We start from the raw sequence: 23,269 nt of genomic DNA, 5'->3' as shown, positions 1-23,269 counted from the left end.
TGCGTGGGTTTCCTCTGGGTGACTGTCTGTGAGGAGTGTGGTGTGTTCTCCCTGTGTCCGCGTGGGTTTCCTCCGGGTGACTGTCTGTGAGGAGTGTGGTGTGTTCTCTCTGTGTCCGCGTGGGTTTCCTCCAGGTGACTGTCTGTGAGGAGTGTGGTGTGTTCTCCCTGTGTCTGCGTGGGTTTCCTCCGGGTGACTGTCTGTGAGGAGTGTGGTGTGTTCTCCCTGTGTCCGCGTGGGTTTCCTCCGGGTGACTGTCTGTGAGGAGTGTGGTGTGTTCTCTCTGTGTCCGCGTGGGTTTCCTCCGGGTGACTGTCTGTGAGGAGTGTGGTGTGTTCTCCCTGTGTCCGCGTGGGTTTCCTCCGGGTGACTGTCTGTGAGGAGTGTGGTGTGTTCTCTCTGTGTCCGCGTGGGTTTCCTCCGGGTGACTGTCTGTGAGGAGTGGGGTGTGTTCTCCCTGTGTCTGCGTGGGTTTCCTCTGGGTGACTGTCTGTGAGGAGTGTGGTGTGTTCTCTCTGTGTCCGCGTGGGTTTCCTCCGGGTGACTGTCTGTGAGGAGTGTGGTGTGTTCTCTCTGTGTCCGCGTGGGTTTCCTCCGGGTGACTGTCTGTGAGGAGTGTGGTGTGTTCTCCCTGTGTCTGCATGGGTTTCCTCCAGGTGACTGTCTGTGAGGAGTGGGTGTGTTCTCTCTGTGTCTGCATGGGTTTCCTCCAGGTGACTGTCTGTGAGGAGTGTGGTGTGTTCTCCCTGTGTCTGCGTGGGTTTCCTCCGGGTGACTGTCTGTGAGGAGTGTGGTGTGTTCTCCCTGTGTCTGCGTGGGTTTCCTCCGGGTGACTGTCTGTGAGGAGTGTGGTGTGTTCTCCCTGTGTCCGCATGGGTTTCCTCAGGGTGCTCCGGTTTCCTCCCACAGTACAAAAACACACGTTGGTAGGTGGATTGGCGACTCAAAAGTGTCCGTAGGTGTGAGTGAGTGAGTGAATGTGTGAGTGTGTGTTGCCCTGTGAAGGACTGGCGCCCCCTCCAGGGTGTATTCCCGCCTTGCGCCCAATGATTCCAGGTAGGCTATGGACCCACCGCGACCCTGAACTGGATAAGAGTTACAGACAATGAACGAATTTTATCAACCTTTTTCCTGTTTAAAAGCTTAGCCACTTGTTCTTACTGTAGATGTTTTAACCATTTAGAAAAAGTCTCTCCTTTATTTATGCAATGGAAGATATCATGGTGAACATAATACGGATTGTATTCAAATGTATCCAAAGTGTTAATTAAGCCTTATATATAGCTTACTTTATTCAGATGTTAGAGTTCTTAAACTATAGAAAGTATTTGAAAGGTGTTGCCAAATTGGTGGCAGACTGTGTGCATTCACTAAAGAACAGCTTTAGGTTCAAGGCCCTGACACAGCCACTTCCTCTATGTTTTGAAACTCCTTGGACGTTGTGATGATATCTGTCAGACAGACGCAAGCAGAGAAGAAGGGGGATGGCTTAAAACACATTACATGCCGTACGATCCAGTTCCTGGCGAGAATGGCTTGTTTGTGAGAGTTCTGTCTCACACAGAGTCATGTGTATGTGTGTGTATATGTGTGTATGTGTAAATCTCACAGAACACTATCAGCATGTTAAAGGGATGAGCAGGAATTAAGAGTTTAACCTTTAAACATCAGCAGCTGACCAGAGTAAGATATCCACACACACACACATTGTGTCAGATGTAGGGGAGGTGATCAGCAGGGTCTGAACCTTCACAGCCCTTTATTTTAGTCTATTACCTTTACACTAAATGGGCATTTGTCTTGGACGCAGACGTCTGAAAACAACACACAACACATTCAGACACGGAGGTAATGAGCTGTTACACTGAGTTAACAAACAACTGTCGCACAGAAGGTGTTTTGTTGATGGTTTAGGGACAGAATCTGCTTCTCCAAATGGAATCTATAACTCTGATGGGGGCTCCCTGTTGGTAATGATTTAAAATGTTCTTCATCTTTCAATTCTCACAAAAACAAAAGAAGAAGAAGAAAAAAGCCAGAACCAAAAGATGTGGTTCTAATCCCAATGTGATGATATACAACTTCCCTTCAAATAAGAGTCAGACCTGATGACCTCAGAGCAGCCGGTTCATGCCGGTAAACGTGCTGGTGTTTACAGGAATTGTAGACGAGCGTTCCGCTCCCAGAAGCAGCTCTGATCATGTGAGAATTTCTCAGATTCTGATACTGATTACTCCTCGACCAACAGGTCCATCAGCCTGGAGAACGCGGCGCTGCCTGCAGTAACCTCCATTTAAATCAGTCGTTTATGAAACCATTACACTGTGCCTGTGACTCCTGTATACACACACACTCATTCATTACTGACGACAGAACAGTGTGATTGTTCCGTTATAGAAAAAAAATCTTGTTCACAAACGTCCTTTAACATCTCTGAGCACTGTCCCACCCACACTGGTAATGTGGAGCTGTGTGTTTAGGTGTGTGTATGTGTGTGTGTGCCCATGATGTATGTGTGTGTGTGTGTGTGTAGGTGTGTGTGTGTGTAGGGGTGTGTGGGTGTGTGTGTGTAGGTGTGGGTGTAGGTGTGTGTGTGTGTAGGTGTGTGTGCATATATATGTGTGTGTGTGTGTGTAGGTGTGTGTGTGTGTGTGTGTGTGTGTGTGTAGGTGTGTGTGTGTGTGTGTGTGTGTAGGGGTGTGTGGGTGTGGGTGTAGGTGTGTGTGTGTGTAGGTGTGTGTGCATGTGTGTGTGTAGGTGTGTGTAGGTGTAGGTGTGTGTGTGTAGGGGTGTGTGTGTGTAGGTTTGTGTGTGTGTGTGTAGGTTTGTGTGTGTGTGTGTGTAGGTGTGTGTGTGTGTGTGTGTGTGTGTAGGTGTGTGTGTGTGTGTGTGTGTAGGTGTGTGTGTGTGTAGGGGTGTGTAGGTGTGTGTGTGTGTAGGTGTGTGTGCATGTGTGTGTGTAGGTGTGTGTGTGTGTGTAGGTGTAGGTGTGTGTGTGTAGGGGTGTGTGTGTGTAGGTGTGTGTGTGTGTGTAGGTTTGTGTGTGTAGGTGTGTGTGTGTGTGTGTAGGTGTGTGTGTGTGTGTGTGTGTAGGTGTGTGTGTGTGTGTGTGTGCGCACATGCACTTATATTTAGAGCAACCAAATATGCCCAAGATAAGAAATGAAGTGCACCTCTTGTTCTCAGCTCTTACTCTGATTTTGGTTGCTGTGATTATGACGAAGACTGGGTGTAAGTGAAATCAGAGCCTGGCCACTGGGCCCTGGTCCTGGTCCTGAGGTCTGTGACTGCCAGAGGCTTATGGTGACCCAAATATTTATTATATAATCCACTGTAGATTAGAAGAAATAACAAAAAAATGCACAAATGACTGTTCTCAGGACGTTCAAGTTTTCTGTTAATATCCACTTTTCATACAGCAGTTTTCAAATCATATCTAAACATGTAGATACTGAATAATACACCGTTTATCGAGGAGTGCACATGGATCTCTCTTTTTTTTTCTTATACGTTTGATTGGGGGCCCAACTCCTTAAAAGTTACAAAAGATCCCTCGGTGTGAGATTAGATAAGGAGTAAACAGAGAAGGAAATACCCCACGAAGGCAGTTTTAAGACGCCGCATGTGAGTGGACCGGGGTTTCTTTGCCAGGTCTCAGTGGTGAAAACCAGCTCCCACTCCCCCCCACCCTCGATCATGCTCTGTTTCTGTGTCATCATTTTGAGATCAACCTCAGCACGATCCGCAGTAAAGAACGACCACAGTGTCCTCGCATGACACAGGACATTTAAAGACGGACGGAATTTTATGATTATTGTGACCAGCAACTATTGAAAATGACAGCTGTGTGTGTGTGTGTGTGTGTGTGCGCGGGTGTGCGGGTGTGTTTTCTATGATAACACAAAACACGTGTGAAATGAACCTAGTTTAGTGACTGAGTGTGTCTGTGTGTGTGTGTGAGAGAGAGAGAGAGAGAGAGAGACAGACGGCGACACTTGGCAGCTGAGGATAGACTTGGAGACCCCAGTTTTTATATACTCTGTATATCTTTCTCTCTCTCTTTCTCTGTCTCTCTCTGTCTTCTCTCTCTCTCTCTCTCTCTCTCTCTCTCTCTCTCTGCCTTTTTTCTCTTATTCTCTCTCTCTCTCTGTCCCTCACACATGCACAGCTGTTTTTCTCTCTCTGTCACTCACTCTTCCTGCTCTTTTCGAAGGAGCCGAGAGCTGGAAACACTCCGGACTGGACTTTGTCCCTGGCTTCAGCATTTTGTCCTCGTTATGAAACAGTCCCTCAAATAAACATATCTCACTCCTTTCAGTGACGAGTGAAGCACTGGTTGTTTAATGTGGGCTTTTCCCGACTGCGTTGATCAGGGCCGAGCCACACAGTGAATCAGTGTTAATCAGGTCACTGTGGCGCTGGAATTCTGCTTGTTTGTGGTTTTTATGCAGGGATCACTCCCAGAGCGTGGATTGATATTTTCTCGGCTGTTACTGCGCCGTCATCTCCGTACTTTCAAAACAGCTCTTATGTAACTGTGCCCCCCCCCTCCCCCCCCGAACCCTGATCCTCTCTGGCTCCCTTTGCTGCTGTACACACACACACACACACACCGCCTAAAACACTGCCGCAGCCCCCCGCCTTTTGCGTTCCAAAACCTTAAACCCATAATGATGACAGACATTAAATTAAAACCTACTTTTTTAGAATCCTTGAGAATTCGCTGACACCGACACAGAGCTGACATTTTGTCTTAAGCTTGAAAATGTGCTGTTTTTAATGGGAACATCTAACACTGGGGTTTATAAGTAGGCCATCGTACTCCAACTGCTCAAACGCCCTCCTGCTATTGTTATGGTGCTATTTCAGGCTGGATTTGTTACGGGACCGGATCATTCATTCTTTTCATTCTTTTCCTCTGATATCTGATACAGAGCTTTCTGCCTAATAACGATACACATCAGAACAGACGTGTGACTGTAGTCTGGAGGTATTACTTTTGTTTTTGCTGTTATAAAAATGTATGTGCACCCAATTGGGTGTTGGGTGATAGGGGTTGGGTGTCTGTACACTGCTAATACAGGGAACCTAAGTCATAAAAAGGGCAACTGTGGGGAAAGTCATGAAGGGAGGGTTTTCTGGAGCTCAGTCCAGTGCAAGGATTGTTTGTGTGAGAGTGTATGTCTGAGTGTGTGTGGTCAGATAGTGGGTGCTTGGTTGGGAGACCAGACGTTCTCTTTTCTCTGGACATGGCCTCTTTTTGGGACCGGGATTCCAAAACAGTGTGGGGTTTCGTCCACAGTCTTCCCCCTGTCCCAGGTCTTCCAATGAGCCCGAATCCCTTCCTTGAAGTGTGTACTTCGATGACGTTGTTGTAGATGAGCAGAAATGGTGCACCGGGATCAAGTGTTCAAGGGGTCACACACCCCTTGCCGAGCTCTGCTCCACATCAGTGTTTTACTGGAGCCTCGATCAGAAATGTGTTGAAAGTTGTTAAGGTCATTTCTCATAGTGTCTTCTTCGTATTTGGAAGTGTTTGTGTGTCACACGAGCCTTTCACTTTCTGCTCTGTATTTTACAAAACTTCTGTCCCTGTAACGACACAAATACACGGACACACACCTGACTCTCTGACGAGTTCATCCAGTTACATCTCTGCGCAGTTTTTCTGTTTCACATTAACTTTAGAAGAAAACAGACCATTCACTCATTAAAACCAGAACAGGAGAGAGACCGAGTTACAGCTCTCACTTCCAGCTCGTTTTATCAGTCAGACCTTTAACGTATGAAATATAAGTATTTTTACATAAATGTCTGGATCCTAGCGATGCTCTGATCATTAATCGACTCTAAATCACTTCTGTTTGATGAAATGTGGTGCTTGCTTTTAGTAACGTTTAAAAAAACACAGTTAAAAGTTAAACTCCTCAGTTTCTGTCGTGATCCTGAGTTTTCTGGTGTAAACAAGTCACTTTAATAATGGGCTTCAGTTTTGAAGTGTGGTGTGAACAGAAAATAACAGGTTTCAATGACAATAAACTGTCAAGAAATGTCAGAAATATTATTTTATTATTTTGGCTTAGGGCCAGATGTTGAATGGAAAGGAATCTGTCCAAAAAGGCATTTGTTTTTTATCTTGTTAACGAGCATCTGTTTATGTATTAAATAATTTAAACCTGCCCCATGAGTCCTCTTTTTTAAAAAACTCAGATAGTCACCCTATGCTTGGGGCATCTAGTGAGATATCACTCCTCCTGCTCCAGCTCTTTTCTTTGTACTACACCTGTAGAAGAGCGCTAATGTGGGTATCAGGTGCAGCAAACATTCAAGCTCATGTTTTTACCTGGCGAGAAACAAACAAACAAACAAAAATAGCAGTGTTTTGAGGCATGTGTTTACGACATGAAATAAATACAATGTGCACTAAAAGCATTTGTACACTGTTGATTTTATCAAACCACTTTTATTTACTTTGGCCACCTCTGCGTAGTGAGTAACAAAATTATTACTCTTTCATTTTATTTACATTATGTACTGAACGTCTGCCCTGCTCACTTACCTTTAGTTGATTATATCATTTGAACACAGCAGCTGCCCTTTACATTTTGTGAAAATCTCATTATGAGCAACATGTGGTGTCTCTGTCACAGCTCCAGGGTGACTGTCTGTGAGGAGTGTGGTGTGTTCTCCCTGTGTCTGCGTGGGTTTCCTCTGGGTGACTGTCTGTGAGGAGTGTGGTGTGTTCTCCCTGTGTCTGCGTGGGTTTCCTCTGGGTGACTGTCTGTGAGGAGTGTGGTGTGTTCTCCCTGTGTCTGTGTGGGTTTCCGCCGGGTGTCTGTCTGTGAGGAGTGTGGTGTGTTCTCTCTGTGTTTGTGTGGGTTTCCTCCGGGTGACTGTCTGTGAGGAGTGTGGTGTGTTCTCCCTGTGTCTGCGTGGGTTTCCGCCGGGTGTCTGTCTGTGAGGAGTGTGGTGTGTTCTCTCTGTGTTTGTGTGGGTTTCCTCCGGGTGACTGTCTGTGAGGAGTGTGGTGTGTTCTCCCTGTGTCTGCGTGGGTTTCCTCCGGGTGTCTGTCTGTGAGGAGTGTGGTGTGTTTTCTCTGTGTCTGCGTGGGTTTCCTCCGGGTGACTGTCTGTGAGGAGTGTGGTGTGTTCTCTCTGTGTCTGCGTGGGTTTCCGCCGGGTGTCTGTCTGTGAGGAGTGTGGTGTGTTCTCTCTGTGTTTGTGTGGGTTTCCTCCGGGTGACTGTCTGTGAGGAGTGATATGTGTTCTCCCTGTGCACCCAATGATTCCAGGTAGGCTCTGTACCCACCGCCGCCCTGAACTGGATAAGGGTTAAAGATAATGAATGAATGAAACTACTACTGTGAAATTTACTACTACAGTGGATTGTCTCAGTTGCTGTAAGAGCAGGGTTCCTGGTGTTTTTACAAAAGGCAAAGGGTTAATGAAGTTGAGGTGGTGTGTAAAATGAGAATCTTGCTATTTGTTAACGTCATTGTGATATTTGAGAATATCCTGTTGTCCCGAGTCTAGTCAGTAATCCATCCCTGACTGATGTGTTCACGTTCATCAGATTCTCTCTGAGTGTTTTACTGTGAGCGAGAAATGATTTATATCCAATTACACTTTGCCTTTTTTATTCCTAGTGACTTGTGCATTTTTATTAAGGTTAAGTTTGCCTTTTCAACGTCAGCTAATTACACTCACCAAGCCAAACCCTGCTGCACTGCTCTTTGTGACCTATTTTCTCTCTGTGTGTGTGTGTGTGTGTGTGTGTGTGTGTGTGTGTGTGTGCCTGCCTGCCTGTGCACATAGAATACCAATCAGTGAGTGCGGCTAATGGGTGTCTTGTCGATATGGTGGCTGCTGACAGCAGATAGATCTAGTTCATCAGGTGATCAGAGCAAACAGACTTTTACAGCCCCAATAAATGGGACTTTAATGATAACAGTGTGTTATGTTCCAGAGAGAAAGGGTGTGTGTGTTTGTTTGTGTTTTTGACTTTCGTGCATTTTCAGACCAAACGTTACTTATAATGTTTGACATCGTGTCAAAACCACATTTTTCTAAGTTTAAAACTTATGTTTGTTTTTTCCTGGTGAACACTGTGTGTTCATAGAATGATATTTTTTACTCATGGGACAAACATGCTACGTTTGAATGGTCATAGACAACTCTTGAAATGAGTGAAATCATTTTGAGGGCTCTCATTATGGACATGTGTCCAACAACAGCATCAAACAATAGAATGGGACTCGCCAGAGGCTGAGGTCATCATGGTCAGTGCCAAGTGAGAACTAGCAGTTTGTTTTAGAGCAGTTGGTCTGCTTTCTTTGGAGTGGTGGAGCTTCAGCAGTGGGGCCTTGAGCTGGGACGAGTTGGAGTGGTGTTCATGATCCAGAACAAATCAACTTCAGCACCTGACCTCGCTAATGTTTATGTGGATGTATGGTATTATGTAATCTAATGAGTAGAAGCTAATACCCGAGTAAAGGGAGCTGTGCATTTATAATCAGCTTAAAATGTATTATATTATATTACTGAGGCCTGGTCGATCTGGTCAGCGACTGTTAGAGTTGTTCAAATGCGAAGAGATCCACCAAGTGTCTTGGAGACGTTCTTGCTCCCACCACTGGAACCAGCTGGGTTTAGTCTTCACCAGGCGGATGAAACTTGCGAGTGTCCTACTCACCCGCTGTTATCATAACGCAGAGTTTGACACAGAAAACTCCCTCATCGTAAGCAAGATGCGTTTAACTCCGAAGAAGTAGCACCACTCAAAGGAGAAGGGACACCCCCGTATAAATACCACCTGCTGCGTTAGAAACACTGAGAAAACTCAGCTATTCTTCAGCAGGCTGGAAGAAACCCTCAATAAGAGGCCAGAAGGCCATCAACTCCAAGTGGTCACGTGTCCGAGACGCTGTGTACAACTCAGCCATCGCTGAAGGAACACAAACACCTCCGCACTTGCATACAGACAGCTGCAGATGCTGAGAATTCAAGAGGGATGTACAAGGGTCTAAAGAAGACCACTGGCCCAGCCATTGTAAAGACCACTTCACTAAAACCCAAACCCAGCCTCACAGACCCAGGAAAGCAGTTGCAGCTGTGGGCTGAACACTACCTTGAGCTGTATGCAACCCAATATGTCGTCACCAACATCGCTCTTGATACTGTCCCAGACTTGACCTGTCATGGAAGAGCTAGGAACTCCACCCACCCTGGAAGAGTCTTGCTTGTGGGAAGGCCCCTGGGATCAACGGCATCTGCACTGCTCTTACACCTGCAATGAACTCTTCTGCCTCACACATCCCCCAGGACATGTGAGATACTAGCATCATCAGTCTGTATAGGAACAATAGAGACAGCACAGACTTCCTCAGCGTAGTCGGTGATGCCTACAGATCCTAGCCTCCCGTGTTTATCCTTACACTAGCGATCATCACCTTGTTCCTTAAGAACATGCACAGAACAGTCTGCTTCAACGGTGCATTATCAGGGGCTTTCCCAGTCACCAGCGGAGTCAAACAAGGACACGTCCTTGCACCAATGCTCTTTGGCATCTTTTTCTTGACGCTTCTCCAATACGCCTTCAAGGACTGCAGTGAGGGAGTCTACATTCACACAAGGAGTGATGGGAAGCTGTTTAACATTGCATGTCCTCGTGCCAAGACTACAGTCATAGTTGTACTCATCGGTGAGATGCTCTTTGCTGATGACGCAACACAGAAGGTGACCTACAGCAGCTTGTTAAACACCTGTGAGGAGTTTGGCCTGACAATTAGCGTGAAGAAAACAACCATCATGGCCCCAAGTTTCAGAACATCCTCCAACTGTCACCATGGACAGGAACAACTTGGATGATCCATCATCACCAGCTCGCTTTTCATTAATGCAGAGGTGAACAGCGTGAATGGCATGTTTATCGTTCTCTGTGAGAGACGCCTTCGATGGCTTGGTCATGTCAGGGGAATGGATCCGGGACACATCCCCAAAGCCGTCCAGTTCCAGTTTGTGCAGGAGATCGCCTAGGCTGGCGTCTTACTGTCAGGCGAGGTGCACAAGAAGCAGAGGAGGTAAGAAACACAACAAACAGTCCAGCAGTCAACACTGATCAAGTGCAGCAGAGAGTGCCGCTCCAGAGCAGGACTCTGCTTAATAAACTTTAAAACTCTTAGATGCTGCACCATTGTCACCTGAAGACGGAAGGATGCCCAGATGAGATGAAACAAGCCTGAGTTCTGAGACGCTATAAAAACAGTGCTGTGTGCGGAACAGCATTAAGGAATGAGGAAGTAGTTGAGGCTGAGCACTAATCACATATTTAATCTGATCCAGTGGTGGAGGTAGACTACTCCCTCGCTGCAGACTCAAGGGGAAATCAAAGGCCGAATAGTTGGATAGGAATGAACCAGGAGAAGGCAGTGATGTGTGTTTTCTCTGCATGTGTGTGTGTGTGTGTGTGTGTGTGTGTGTGAGGTATTTTAACCAGATATAAGTGAAGCCTTATAGCAAAACTAATCGTAGCCTAGTTTTGTACAGAGTGCCCTGTCCTCTCCGTAATTGAGCTGAATGAAAGTGCACTGTTGAGCATTGTATGTTTTGACACACATTTGACTGTTGTTGTTGCACTACACAAACATGACCACATTATAATTTTCTCTAGTCAGGAGTCATCGTTTTTAGCGTCAGAGTTCGGGGAAAACAGCAATTTGTGTGAGTGTGTGTGTATTAGCAAGCTTTTATGGAGACATCAGGGCAGTGTTTAGCTAAAGACTTCATTATAACTTTCAGATCTTCTCCATGACGTGATCAGAATGAGTTTGATGTTGTCTGTCACTTTAGAACGTTCTGATCCTGAGACGTGATGATACCGATGTCAACAGCTGATCGTGTTCATGTTCAAATGTACACAGCATGCAGAGGAAGGTACATTTCACACGGGTGCTCTCTTCATTCCTTTTTGATTCGTTCCTCACAGATTCAACAGCTGAAAAGTTATTTGAAGGGCACCCTGTCCTTTCACCTTTTGATCCTTGATTTTGACGCCTGTTTACGCAGTGTTTCTCATGAAATCAAGGCTCTAAATAGAGATTGTATTCCCCTTTTCTGCAGAAAAATCGTTCGTGAGATCAGTTACTGGTGCTGAGAATCTTTCTGAAACACATAAAACCACTTTAACTCTTCCAAGAGGTGCTCCCACACGTTTCCATTGCTCCAAAGCCTAATGCCTGGGGTTTATACCTTTCAAGCTTGGCGTTATGACTTTAAGCTCATGTGCAGCTGCTCCAGTACATCCATTCCCGTTCATTTCATGCTGGTCCATAGACATTAATGTGGCCTATGTGCACATGTCCACAATGTCTCCACCCTAAATAGCTATTTCACTAATCGATGTATTATTTTCACCAGAGCGGCCCAGATATTGACCTCCCACTATTTAGTGCAAATCAGCAGCTACTTTGTTAAGATGTGTGTATTCACTGTGGTATTTATCATAGCTCCAGCCGGGTTTAGTCTGAGCTGAGTGTAGCAGTGTGTGTGTGTAATCTGACAGCGAGGCACTGTTGTGAACAGGAGGGACCTGTGACACATCGTGTTCTTAGATCAAAGCTCTGAGAGCAGCGTTGCCAGCTGAAGTGCTGTGTGCTTATGTAAAATGGATCTGAAGCAGGCTTTCATTAGGTAAACACTGCACACACTGTAAAAAGGCTCCTTCGGAATAACACAAAAGTGCTGTGTGTGTGTGTGTGTGTGTGTGTGTGTGTGTGTGTGTGTGGTCCACTCAGAGCTATGGTTTAACTTGGAGCTGTCTGTTATTTACTAAACCTTTTCTCTCTATTTCTCAAACTCTCACCTTTAAGTCTTTCCCTGTTTCTCTTTCTTCACGTCGTATTTTGTCTTTGTGTCTCTCTCTCTCTCTCTCTCTCTCTCTCTCCCTTTCTGTCTCTCTCTCTCTCTGTGTCTCTCTCTCTCTGTCTCTCTCACAGAGAGACAGAGAGAGAGAGAGAGAGAGAGCGACAGAGGGAGAATAATATCTGTCTTGTTTATCTGTTTTTGTGACATTTTAAACACTAGCTACTAATTTCACCCAAGAACATACAACAACACAGACACTCACTCGAGCAAAACTACTGTTCCACAAAATGCCCCCGAACTCAGTCTCTTTGAGGAAAGGCTCTTTTCAATTAATTGGAAATTTATAAAATAAGAAAAACACACTTTTTTACTGTTTGTCTTTTTTTTTAATTACAGTGAAAATGACCAAAATAAAACCCTTATGGAATTATTCAGAAACCAATAAAACTAACTGATCTCTGGTTGAGATTAATGTAGAAATGACTCTCTCTGCTGTGGTACACACTCATTATTCTCTGAAGCAGCGGTTAGGCATCAATTTTCTTGGAAATATATTTGATTTGTAGTGTGTAATAGAACAGCTGCATATGCCTAAGTATAACAGCCTGTATCTTATGGGTGGGTAAGATGGCCCATCATCTAACCTCATTACAAGCGTCATACAAAAAGTTTTAAGGGTATGTTAGCTGATGAGAGCCACGCAGTAAGGGTTCTCCTCCTACCGTGATGATATTTACAGTGGTGTTGTGTTAGGGGTTCATGTCTCAGAATAAGCGAATACATGCCCTCATTTTCCAGAGTTGTCTGTGTTGTCTTTGACTGCATGGTACCTATTCTACTTGACTCAGTTCTACTCTGTTTTTGCGCTTTTCCGTTCTAGTAACTGGAACCAAGTACGTGTTTCAGTCCCTGCTTGTTCCAAGTGAGCTGAATAGGGACTAAACTTTATGTAAATATTGCAGAGCGCTGATTGGCCAGAGATACTTGTAAATCACAAAAATCCAGCACCAAAGTCATCTTCAAGCCACAAGAGTTCACGTTTGTTTTTGTCCGACTCGGAACAGCAGCATGTAAAATTATGAGTTTGAAATATTTCCTGGAGGTGAGGTAGAAAAACGTCCAGCAAGAGCCATATGGTGCAACAAGGAATGAAAAAACTCATCTGAAGAAACTGGGGCGCAGAGCTGTGTTCAATCCCAAAAAAACACAAGCAACACACGAATACACAATGAGTAAACAACAGCTGACATTACCACCACTGTTGTGGTTTGCAAACATGTGCAGTTCTCGTTGGAGACGGTGATTTGCAATGTCACCAAGTACATTTCAGGATTCTCGTAGAACACCAACCACATACCAAGCAAATAGAGCCCCATCACGCAGTGGAAAAGCACCAACAGTTAATGAGTTAATAGTATAATTTGTGACGAATAAAGTGGGGAAAAGATTGTAAGACCAAAGAAAACATTTAAATTTGGGCAAATGGTGGTGGAGTAGTGAGTCCGTTTAGAGAGCCCTTTGTCTTCAGCAGTGTGTGCAGTGTGCTCTTTTCTCCAGATGGTTCTCATTGTCTCTCCCTATTTTTTTGCACTGGACACATGGAGAGGCATAAAAACACAAACAGTAAATACAGGGATATATAGTGTTCCTGCTAAATGTCTTCACAGACACACAAATAGTGACAGGACATTCGACCACACACACACACACACACACACACACACACACACAGAGCCTTGAAAAGAAATGCAGTATCCTGCTATGCACATACGTTCTCAGTCAACCTGAGAATAGAGGAGTGAAATGAGAGTAAAAAAACTAAAATAGCAATGTTTCATTCATACAATTATACAAACAGGCAGCAAAACGTGGGCCTCCTACTACCTGTCCCTTATAGATACAACAGCCAAGCCACTGAGGGTTAGGAAACAAAACACACACACAGACACACACACAGACACAGACACACACACACACACAGACACACACACACACATGCCTGCAAATGTAAAAACAAGCCTTGTTTATGTGATTATCAACGCTGGAGGTAGATCACAGAAAAACACGCTCTCCGGTTTAATGATACGCTACTTCAATAAACAAGAGGCAGTTGGAGAGGTCACCACAGATTAAGAGAAAGACACACAAACAATACATATTTTAAGATTAATGGAGTAAATTACCACAGGAGGACGTATGTCTTGTGTGTTTAGTTGATGGACACACAAGATTCTTAAGGCTGTTTTGTCAACACATGTAGAGACAGACAGAGAGAGAGAGAGAGTGAGTAATCGAGCTGGTCAGACTGTGCGTGTTTTTTGCTCACGCTGGTTAAACAGCTGCCCTGGCACTGGTGTTTACCTGAACAGGGGTGTGGCTAGACTGCTAGGACACCCAGGGCTTAGCCCCAAGCACACATTTTGCTTTATGAACTATTTACCAAATGTCTGAAGATCAAACCCAGGAAGAAATCTGATCTGACTGTGAGGGTATTTAGCTTTAAATAGTACAACTCTAAAACTGTATAAATGAATACATTGGTTGCACATGGACCTTTACTATGAGATTATGTTAATATGCGAGTACTTAACTAACACACGCAAAATAGCATTATGTCACCATAAACATACCAGGACACAGGGCAGTTCATTGGAAAAAAACGCAGTACTGTGCATTAGTGTTAAATACACTAAACTAGACCTGTCAAACTCAGTGTGGGTAGTGGGCCACATCACACTCAGTTCACTGTCAGGTACGGGCTGGACCACAAATGCTTTAATCAATAACATATCAGCAACTCTTCTTAAAAGTTTCAATTTATCTGTACGTGAATTCACAGACACAGCATACGACAGGAATTAACATGTACAATCCATTATAACATTCATTCATTCATTATCTGTAACTCTTATCCAGTTCAGGGTCGCGGTGGGTGCAAGGCTGGAATACACCCTGGAGGGGGCGCCAGTCCTTCACAGGGCAACACAGACACTCACACATTCACTCACACCTACAGACACTTTTGAGTCGCCAATCCACCTACCAATATGTGTTTTTGGACTGTGGGAGGAAACTGGAGCACCTGGAGGAAACTCACGCAGACACAGGGAGAACACACCACACTCCTCACAGTCACCCGGAGGAAACCCACGCAGACACAGGGAGAACACACCACACTCCTCACAGACAGTCACCCGGAGGAAACCCATGCAGGCACAGAGAGAACAGACCACACCCCTCACAGACAGTCACCCGGAGGAAACTCTCACAGACACAGGGAGAACACACCACACTCCTCACAGACAGTAACCCGGAGGAAACCCACGCAGACACAGGGAGAACACACCACACTCCTCACAGACAGTCACCCGGAGGAAACTCACACAGACACAGGGAGAACACACCACACTCCTCACAGACAGTCACCCTTAGGAAACCCACACAGACACAGAGAGAACACACCACACTCCTCACAGACAGTCACCCGAAGGAAACCCACGCAGACACAGGGAGAACACACCACACTCCTCACAGACAGTCACCCGGAGGAAACCCACGCAGACACAGGGAGAACACACCACACTCCTCACAGACAGTCACCCGGAGGAAACCCACACAGACACAGAGAGAACACACCACACTCCTCACAGACAGTCACCCGAAGGAAACCCACGCAGACACAGGGAGAACACACCACACTCCTCACAGACAGTCACCCGGAGGAAACCCACGCAGACACAGGGAGAACACACCACACTCCTCACAGACAGTCACCCGGAGGAAACCCATGCATGCACAGAGAGAACACACCACACTCCTCACAGACAGTCACCCGTAGGAAACTCACACAGACACAGGGAGAACACACCACACTCCTCACAGACAGTCACCCGGAGGAAACCCACACAGACACAGGGAGAACACACCACACTCCTCACAGACAGTCACCCGGAGGAAACCCTCACAGACACAGAGAGAACACACCACATTCCTCACAGACAGTCACCCGGAGCAGGTCCCTGGAGCTGTGTGACTGCGACACCTACCTGCTGCGCCACTGTGCCCCCCCCCCCCCCCCCATTATAACATATATGTTTTTATCATATTTACCCTTACAAACATACACAACATGGAGTTTGTAAAACACAGAACACTGCACTTGTCAAAATGACGATTTGTAAAAGAATTTCTGGTAACAAACAAACTACAGATACAAATAAATACAGTGCAATAAAATTCAATAAATGTAAAATGCTGTATAATGACTAGTTCAGTTCTAGTTGAGTTGCACTAGTTGGACCTGTACACAAGATAAAGAAAACTGGACATTGATCACTGAATAATGTGATAATAATTTGACATTGTGTAATATGACATTCCAGTTTTCTGGCTCTGTTTATCACTAGGAAGCTTGTGCTAGGACTCTGCTCAGACACAGTACCCCAGCAGTTCTTTGTTATAGTTATTTTCTCGTTTTTTCCACAGCCATATAGTAGTTTTCTTGTTGTTATTATTCTTTGAAGCATGCCCTAAAGTCTGGATGTTCCATGCAGGTGGGTGTAGTAAGAATGTCACAGGGGTGGTTGGGGATCACTGATTTGGAACATGCAGGTGTCAGCTGTTTTTGGACATAGAGGTGTATGTTTTTTTTTTGTTGAGCCGCTCACTGCTTGTAGTGTTTGTTTAAAGAAACAGTTCATTCCTGAGTCAAAACCGCAGAGCAAGTTTATCACCAAACTCAGCTTACATATCTGCAAGGGAAGTACTGATCGACTACAGCTGGGCCTCTACCCTTCTTCTCAGTCCTGTAGCAGAGTTGAGAGGGAAGGTCATGTTTGCTCTCAAGAGGAAGGTTGTTTCAGAGGTCCTCTTGTGTGTCCTGCACTTATAGACCATAGTGTGTAAATGTTAAACAACTAAAGTGTTTGGATACCAAAGCCAAGTGGGGGGCATGTTTGATATTGTACCTGAATTTAATTCAGTGTGCAGGTTTGTTAGCAACGGCTCATTTCCCTGTGTAGCCCATCTATTAATGACCTTTGTCCACCTCCGTGTTGCACCATTTTCTTAGTTTAGTGTAGTGTAGAATATAATATAATGCGGACCAATGCTATGTCCACATTTTAGTTTATGGATATTCTGTTTAGCCTGTTTCAAATGTAGGCGTTTGTAGGCAAATTAATTTAAATGTGTCAAGAAAATGCCTCATGAAGTCAATGTCTATGTCAGGGACTCGCAGAGGGCGGACTGACGGAGACGGACGCACACGCTAAAACACAGTTACTTTATTTACAAAAGGGAATAACGAAACAAAGACTGGGACTGGGGCAAAAACCAAAACGAGGGAACGTAGAAACAGACAGACGTGAGACTCGATGACGACGGAGAAACAAAACAATGACAGGAAATGAAGCGAGGCACGAACGAGACAAAACGAGGAACAGACAAACTGACGGGAACGATACGACTTAGAAATGAAACAACTGGATACGAGACACAACCAAGGTGAAATGTCCGACAAGAGGAAGTGAGGGAAGGGGACTTAAATACAAAACACAGACGAGACGCACCTGAGACAGATAATGAGAGGGCAGAGTAACAAATGAGACACAGATGAGGAGGCGGAACAAAGGCGGGACTAGGGCAGAGACAAGGACAATAACAGACAGAGCCATGTGCAGAGAGAGCACATGGCGGGGAAAACAGACCTGACAGGACGAGGGCATGACAGTCTAATATTTCTCATCGATAAATGGAAAAAGAATATTGTCACTTGATCTAGAAACATCTAAAAAATACACTTATTTAAAACATATAAAAATATAATCATCATATAAAATGTCTGTCTAATTTTACCACATATAATGTACTAATTAATATCCATCCCTTATCTCTGCAGGTAAAGCAATATGTGACGTTAATGCTGGAGACTATGGAGTGCCATCTCCTGGGCCTGCTTTCAAGGAAGTCTGGCAAGTTAAGGTATGGCCTAAAGGATTAGGCCAGGCCAAAAACCTTGTTGGTATCTACCGTCTATGCCTAACAGAGAAAACAGTCAACTTCGTCAAGCTTAACTCAGATGCCGCAGCTGTAGTATTGCAGCTAATGAATGTGAGACGTTGTGGCCACTCTGAGAATTTCTTCTTTGTGGAAGTTGGCAGATCGGCAGTGACTGGTCCTGGAGAGTTTTGGATGCAGGTGGAGGATTCGGTTGTGGCACAGAACATGCATGAGACTCTACTTGAAGCCATGAAAGCACTTAGCGAGGAGTTTCGCCAACGCAGTAAATCACAGTCAGCTGCGGCAGGTGGTGGCGGAGGCGCTACAGCTTCGAATCCGATCAGCGTTCCATCTCGCCGTCATCACCCAAACCCACCACCCAGTCAGGTAGGATTCATCAGGCGACCTCGCACAGAACCACCAGGGTGTGCTGGAGGATGTGGGGGTGGGAACAGCAACAGCGCATCCCCTACACCCCGGCATAGCTTTCCAAGAGGTCGCACCTCCAGCGATGGAGGAAAGGTAGAGGAGGGAGCAAGTCCTGGGGCTGGAAGTGTTGCTTCTAGTTCAAGTCCCACCATGAATGGCTCCTGTACTAGCACCCCCATCCTCAGATCTACTTCTGTACGTGCTCCAACCCCTATGAAGACTCAGCATTCTCTGATAAGATCCATCTCCAACCCAGCCTCTCCAGCTGCCCAGAACTCAGACTCAAGTAATGGGGCTGATTATGGGGGACTGGGTGCTGGGATGTCAGGAAGCGGTGGAGTGAGTGGAAACGGTGGCTCTTACAGTAGAATTTCACTTCGCCAGCCCTCTGTTTCAGGGTCACTGAGTGACTATGGTTCCTCAGATGAATATGGCTCGAGTCCAGGAGAGCACTCCCTGCTGACTCCAACTGTTCAGGAAGGGTCTTCATGTAGCTCAGGTGGACAGTCTCTTGGAGATGAAGCAGCCAATTACATCCTTATGGCACAGAGAGGAGCATCCAAATCACTGCCAACACAGAACTCTTTACCCCCAACCAGAAGGGTCCTGCGACGCTCCTCTAGCCGGGAAAGTGAAGCTGAACGTAGGTTAATGAGTAAAAGGGCATCCCTGCCACCGATGGCTCTCGAAAGACTTGCGCCACACCGTAAAGGAGGAGACTTGGAAGTTGAGGAAGACGACTATGCCATCATGTCTCGAAGCACCAGCCGTGAGTCCTTCACCTCTCGTCAGGATTCAGAAACTCCTGGTGGAACTGGATATATAGATGTATCTGAGTCCAAAGGTGAAGCTGCAAGTGGTGTATCGAATGATACCAGGGGTGGTAATGGAGCCGTTGACAACGGGTACATGTCCATGCTCCCAGGGGTAACAGCTTCCCCAGTGATCCTGTCTCATTCTATGTCTGTAGCAGTGTCTGACTCTGATTCTAAGACCTCTGATGACTACATGGCCATGACTCCCAACAACAGTATTTCTCTTCCTCAGCAGATCCATTTGCCTGTCTCTGGCACAGATGGATATATGATGATGTCCCCCAATAACAGCTGCTCCCCAGACCAACGTGGTGTTCCAGCGGCATGGGTTGGTGGTAACAGCTCAGACAGCAGAGCTGGCAGTGATTATATGAACATGTCACCTATCAGTGCCCGATCTGCCAACAGCACACCACCTCCTCATGAGCCCTTCACCCCATCTGACCAGCATTCTCAGCACCCCCCTCCAAAAATGGTATATTCTTATTACTCTCTACCCCGCTCTTACAAGCACAACACCCCAGCTCACTTTGATGATGGGTCAGAGAGAGGAAAGTGCTTAGGGAGCGACGGTGCAAATGGCGATGGTCAGTGTCTTGGCAATGGTAGGGTCCCCTCTCAACATCAAGACCCTGGAGTGGGACGGCACCTCTCTCTTTCCTCCTCATCATATTCATCCAGTTCAGCCAGCAGTGAGAGTCTTGGCGAGGGTGAGGAGAAACCTCTTCATACGACACAAGCCGTACCAGGGGCACGAGTGAAGGACATCAGTGCCTTGCACCAAAAATGGGGATCTGGGACAAAAAAACAAGGGCAGGGCCAGAGAAACAGGCCTCTCAGCCTATTTGTGGACATCTCAAAAGCCAACACTCTGCCCAGGGTTCGTGAGACTCCTCTCCCACCTGAGCCCAAAAGTCCTGGTGAATATGTCAGCATTGAGTTTAAGAGTGAGAGAAGCATTAAAGGAGGAGCCAGTGGATCTAAAGGACTAAAGCAAAGTGGCTCTATTCCTTCCAGCTCCAATCATAGCATGCTAAGGCCTACATCTTGTGTAGCTAGTTTCTTACCTCTTTCCCATACCCCTTCTACCTCTATTCTCCCACCTACAGTTTCTGAATACGTCAACATGGAGCTGGGAGCCTCACCTTCCCCTTCATCCACAACCTTCCCCCTCACTCTCATTGGTTTCCCATCTTTTCCCACTCCACCAACGCCACCTGCAGCAGCACCCAAAACATGGGAAGAGCGGAGATCGACTCCTCAAAATGAAGAAGAGGCCGAGGCAGAAATGGGAAATAGCAGGAGGCACGTGACAGAGTCTCAGTCAGAGGACGCTCCTATAGTGTGTGCTGATTATACAGAAATGGCCTTTGGTTTGACTTCAGGTACCAAAGTCAGCTCCACCCCACCTAAAGCCACCTTACCCGACAGACCCGAACCCATAGGTTCCAAAATGGGCCTGGGTCTTAGCTTAGATTTTCCACTCTCCAAAGGCCCCAACCCAGATCAAGGTGCCAAGGTAATTCGCGCAGACCCTCAAGGTCGCCGCAGACACTGTTCTGAGACATTTCTGGCCCCTTCCTCAGTGTCCTCGTGCCCTGCAAGCTCTTCCTCCACCACTTCCGTATTCAGTGAACACACCCAAGCTATGGCGCGCCGACTTGGTTTAGATGGTGTGTTGTGGGGCAGTGGCACTTCACTAGACATCCCTGCGCAATACGCCAACCCTGGGCTAACTAGCCTTCCCGCTACACAAACTACATCTGTGGAGCAAGGACTCAACTACATAGACTTAGACTTGGTCACCAAGGAGAGGCCACCCCCAGGTGTAGATGTGCAGACTGCTTCTCAGACACCCGCAGCAAGACTCTTCTCCGTTTTGGGTAGTGGAGTTGCTGGAGGTGCTGGAGGAAATGGCGGTACAAACAGCAGTGCTTCAAACATAAACACCTATGCTAGCATTGACTTCTACAAGTCAGAGGAGCTACGATCACAACAAGGAAGTGGCAACAACAAAGACGGTACAGGTAAGAGTCGTTATGATCTCAGCTGTAGGAGATAAACATCAGTTAATTCACTGCTTTGTTCAAATCGGGTTTCTTTAGTTCAAATTGGTTTAAATTACAGCATGCAGCACATCAATAAGTGGTTAACGAAGATTGGCAGAGTTATATAGTTGTTTTCATGTGTACGTGTCTTTGTTCTAGTCCCTTTGTTCCCTATCTGATGTTTGTCAGTATTTAGCAAGAGCTTGTGTTAATAAATTGAATACAGCCTATTACTTAATGACATTTTATGAGGCACTGGTGTACTTCCGCTATTTATTCATGCCCACCTGGCACCACTTGGGTACATATGGCACCTGTCTGCTTTATGCTGCCAACAGCAATGATTAAACGGCATGGAAAGTTCTCTATTCCAAATATCATAACCATTTGCTTTGTGATCAGTCTCTGGTGTTAAACTCTTTTTTGTTTCCTGAGTGTATTCCAGAGTTAATAAATGTTTATTTGCATCATGCAGCAGTAGGTCATCTTCATTCAGTTTATTCTGATGCCAAAAGAAAAAAAACAGGCTTCCTGTTGTTTCTGAGCCACAGAAACATGGCTGTGTATTTAAACCTCATTTTCACTTGTCATTGGAGGCACTCACGTGGGTTTGTGGGGTTGTGTGTCAGACGTGCTTGTATTATATCTTTTTATTGCATGTGAACTTGCTTGTGTGTATATTCCTTGTAGGAGATTTTTATATTTGTTTAATATTTCTCCCTGATTTACCTAGCATTAGCGCTACGGTTTCTTTTGTAGTTAATGAAGCTAGAGCTTGAATTAGAGAAGCCTTTTCTGCAGTACATGAGCTTTTCACATTAGGTTGACAGCGTGGCTGTGGTGTTGGGAGGGAATGTAGCGCACTGGCTGTGAATGTTGAAAAGGAGCCAACCCAGCATTGGCCTAACGTGGGCACAACCTCGTCTCTACCCCCCCTCCCCTCTCCTACATGTAACAAATGCTCCTTTTTCCATGGCTTCACTCTCTGACTTGTCATACACCATATTAATGTATGTTTGTGTATTATATTTAGGTTTATGAGTGTATTTTAACTACTTTGGGCTTGAAATTTCAAATGTTCTCTTTTTTTCTCTCCACAAAATGACTCCCCGTCTGTGAATAGTGTAGGAGCGGACTGATAAAAATATATTTTTTGGGCTAGAGTTAAAAGTTGGAAAAGTGCCCTCTTCTATTTGAGGGTGGATGAAAGAGAGAGAGAGAGAGAGATGGTGAGAAGTACAGAGATGGCACCAAATGAGTGTTAGTGTGGGTGAAAGATGGAGAGAGAGAGACTGGGTGTGAGACAGGCAGATGGCGAGAGAGAGAGAGAGAGAGAGAGAGAGAACATTGGAGCCAGATTGATTGGTATGTTTCTTGGCTGCTCTTGAGGAAATGGTCTGAAAAGGACTGTGTGTGTTTATTTCTTTTCTTTATGGAGTGAGTGATGATCAGAGCAATTGTGAAGACTTTCCCAGCCTCAACTCCAAACTTGCTCTTACTGGTGACAAAAACAGAGGGACGAATTGGGAGGTAGAATGTGGAGTGAATCTAAGGGAGGAATAGAGAATATAAAGAGAGCGGAAGAGAAGCAGGCAGAGGGAAAGTGAGAGGGAGGGTGTGTGTGTGGGGTGATCTAGAGAGGGATGCCAGGGAAAGTAAGGATGTGTCTGGGCTCTGGAGGTTGATGTGTGTAGGTGTTTGCTTTCTTTCACTCAAGTGTCAATAAGTGGGTGTGTAACACAGATCTCACTGGTGTAGTTTCTACGCTTCTGGAATTCTCTCCTCTTCTCCCTGTCTCTTTTGTTTACTCTCACAGTCCCCGTGACTCACACTGACCCTGATTCTCCCGGTTCTTCAGCTTTTGCGTCAATTGACCGATGCAAACCTGCCCAAAAACAGCAGAAAAAAAGCTCTAACTTCTGTCATTCTGATCTACAGCTCTGCACTTTTTCCTGCTTGTCTCACTTTGCCCTTCATAACTGCATAAATTACCCAGGTTTTAATAACAAGGGCGGCACGGATTTGTGAAGAGCAATTTTTTGCAAAGCTGGAAAAATAAGATCTGTGTCCGAAAGAGCGTTACTGGTCTACGCCTCTCTGGACCTGTCTTTCAAAC

The 23,269-nt window shown here is 45.7% G+C and overlaps 1 protein-coding gene across 2 annotated transcripts in view; it reads left to right on the top strand.

Moving 5' to 3' along the window:
* Window positions 1-23,269, top strand: part of LOC136706854 (insulin receptor substrate 1-B-like) — an 86,490-nt gene that overhangs the window by 11,435 nt on the left and 51,786 nt on the right. The window contains exon 2 of one of the 2 annotated variants that reach the window (XM_066680529.1): window positions 17,761-21,132. In XM_066680529.1, coding sequence (XP_066536626.1) covers window positions 17,761-21,132 — 3,372 coding nt within the window. Of the gene's footprint in view, window positions 1-17,760; window positions 21,498-23,269 lie in introns of those variants that run through there. The other variant, XM_066680528.1, reaches the window with a different exon arrangement.

Source organism: Hoplias malabaricus, chromosome 9 (genome assembly GCF_029633855.1).
Source record: "Hoplias malabaricus isolate fHopMal1 chromosome 9, fHopMal1.hap1, whole genome shotgun sequence".
Lineage (NCBI taxonomy): Eukaryota > Metazoa > Chordata > Actinopteri > Characiformes > Erythrinidae > Hoplias > Hoplias malabaricus.
Note: the sequence above shows the minus strand (reverse complement) of the source record. Positions and strands in the feature narration are given on the sequence as shown.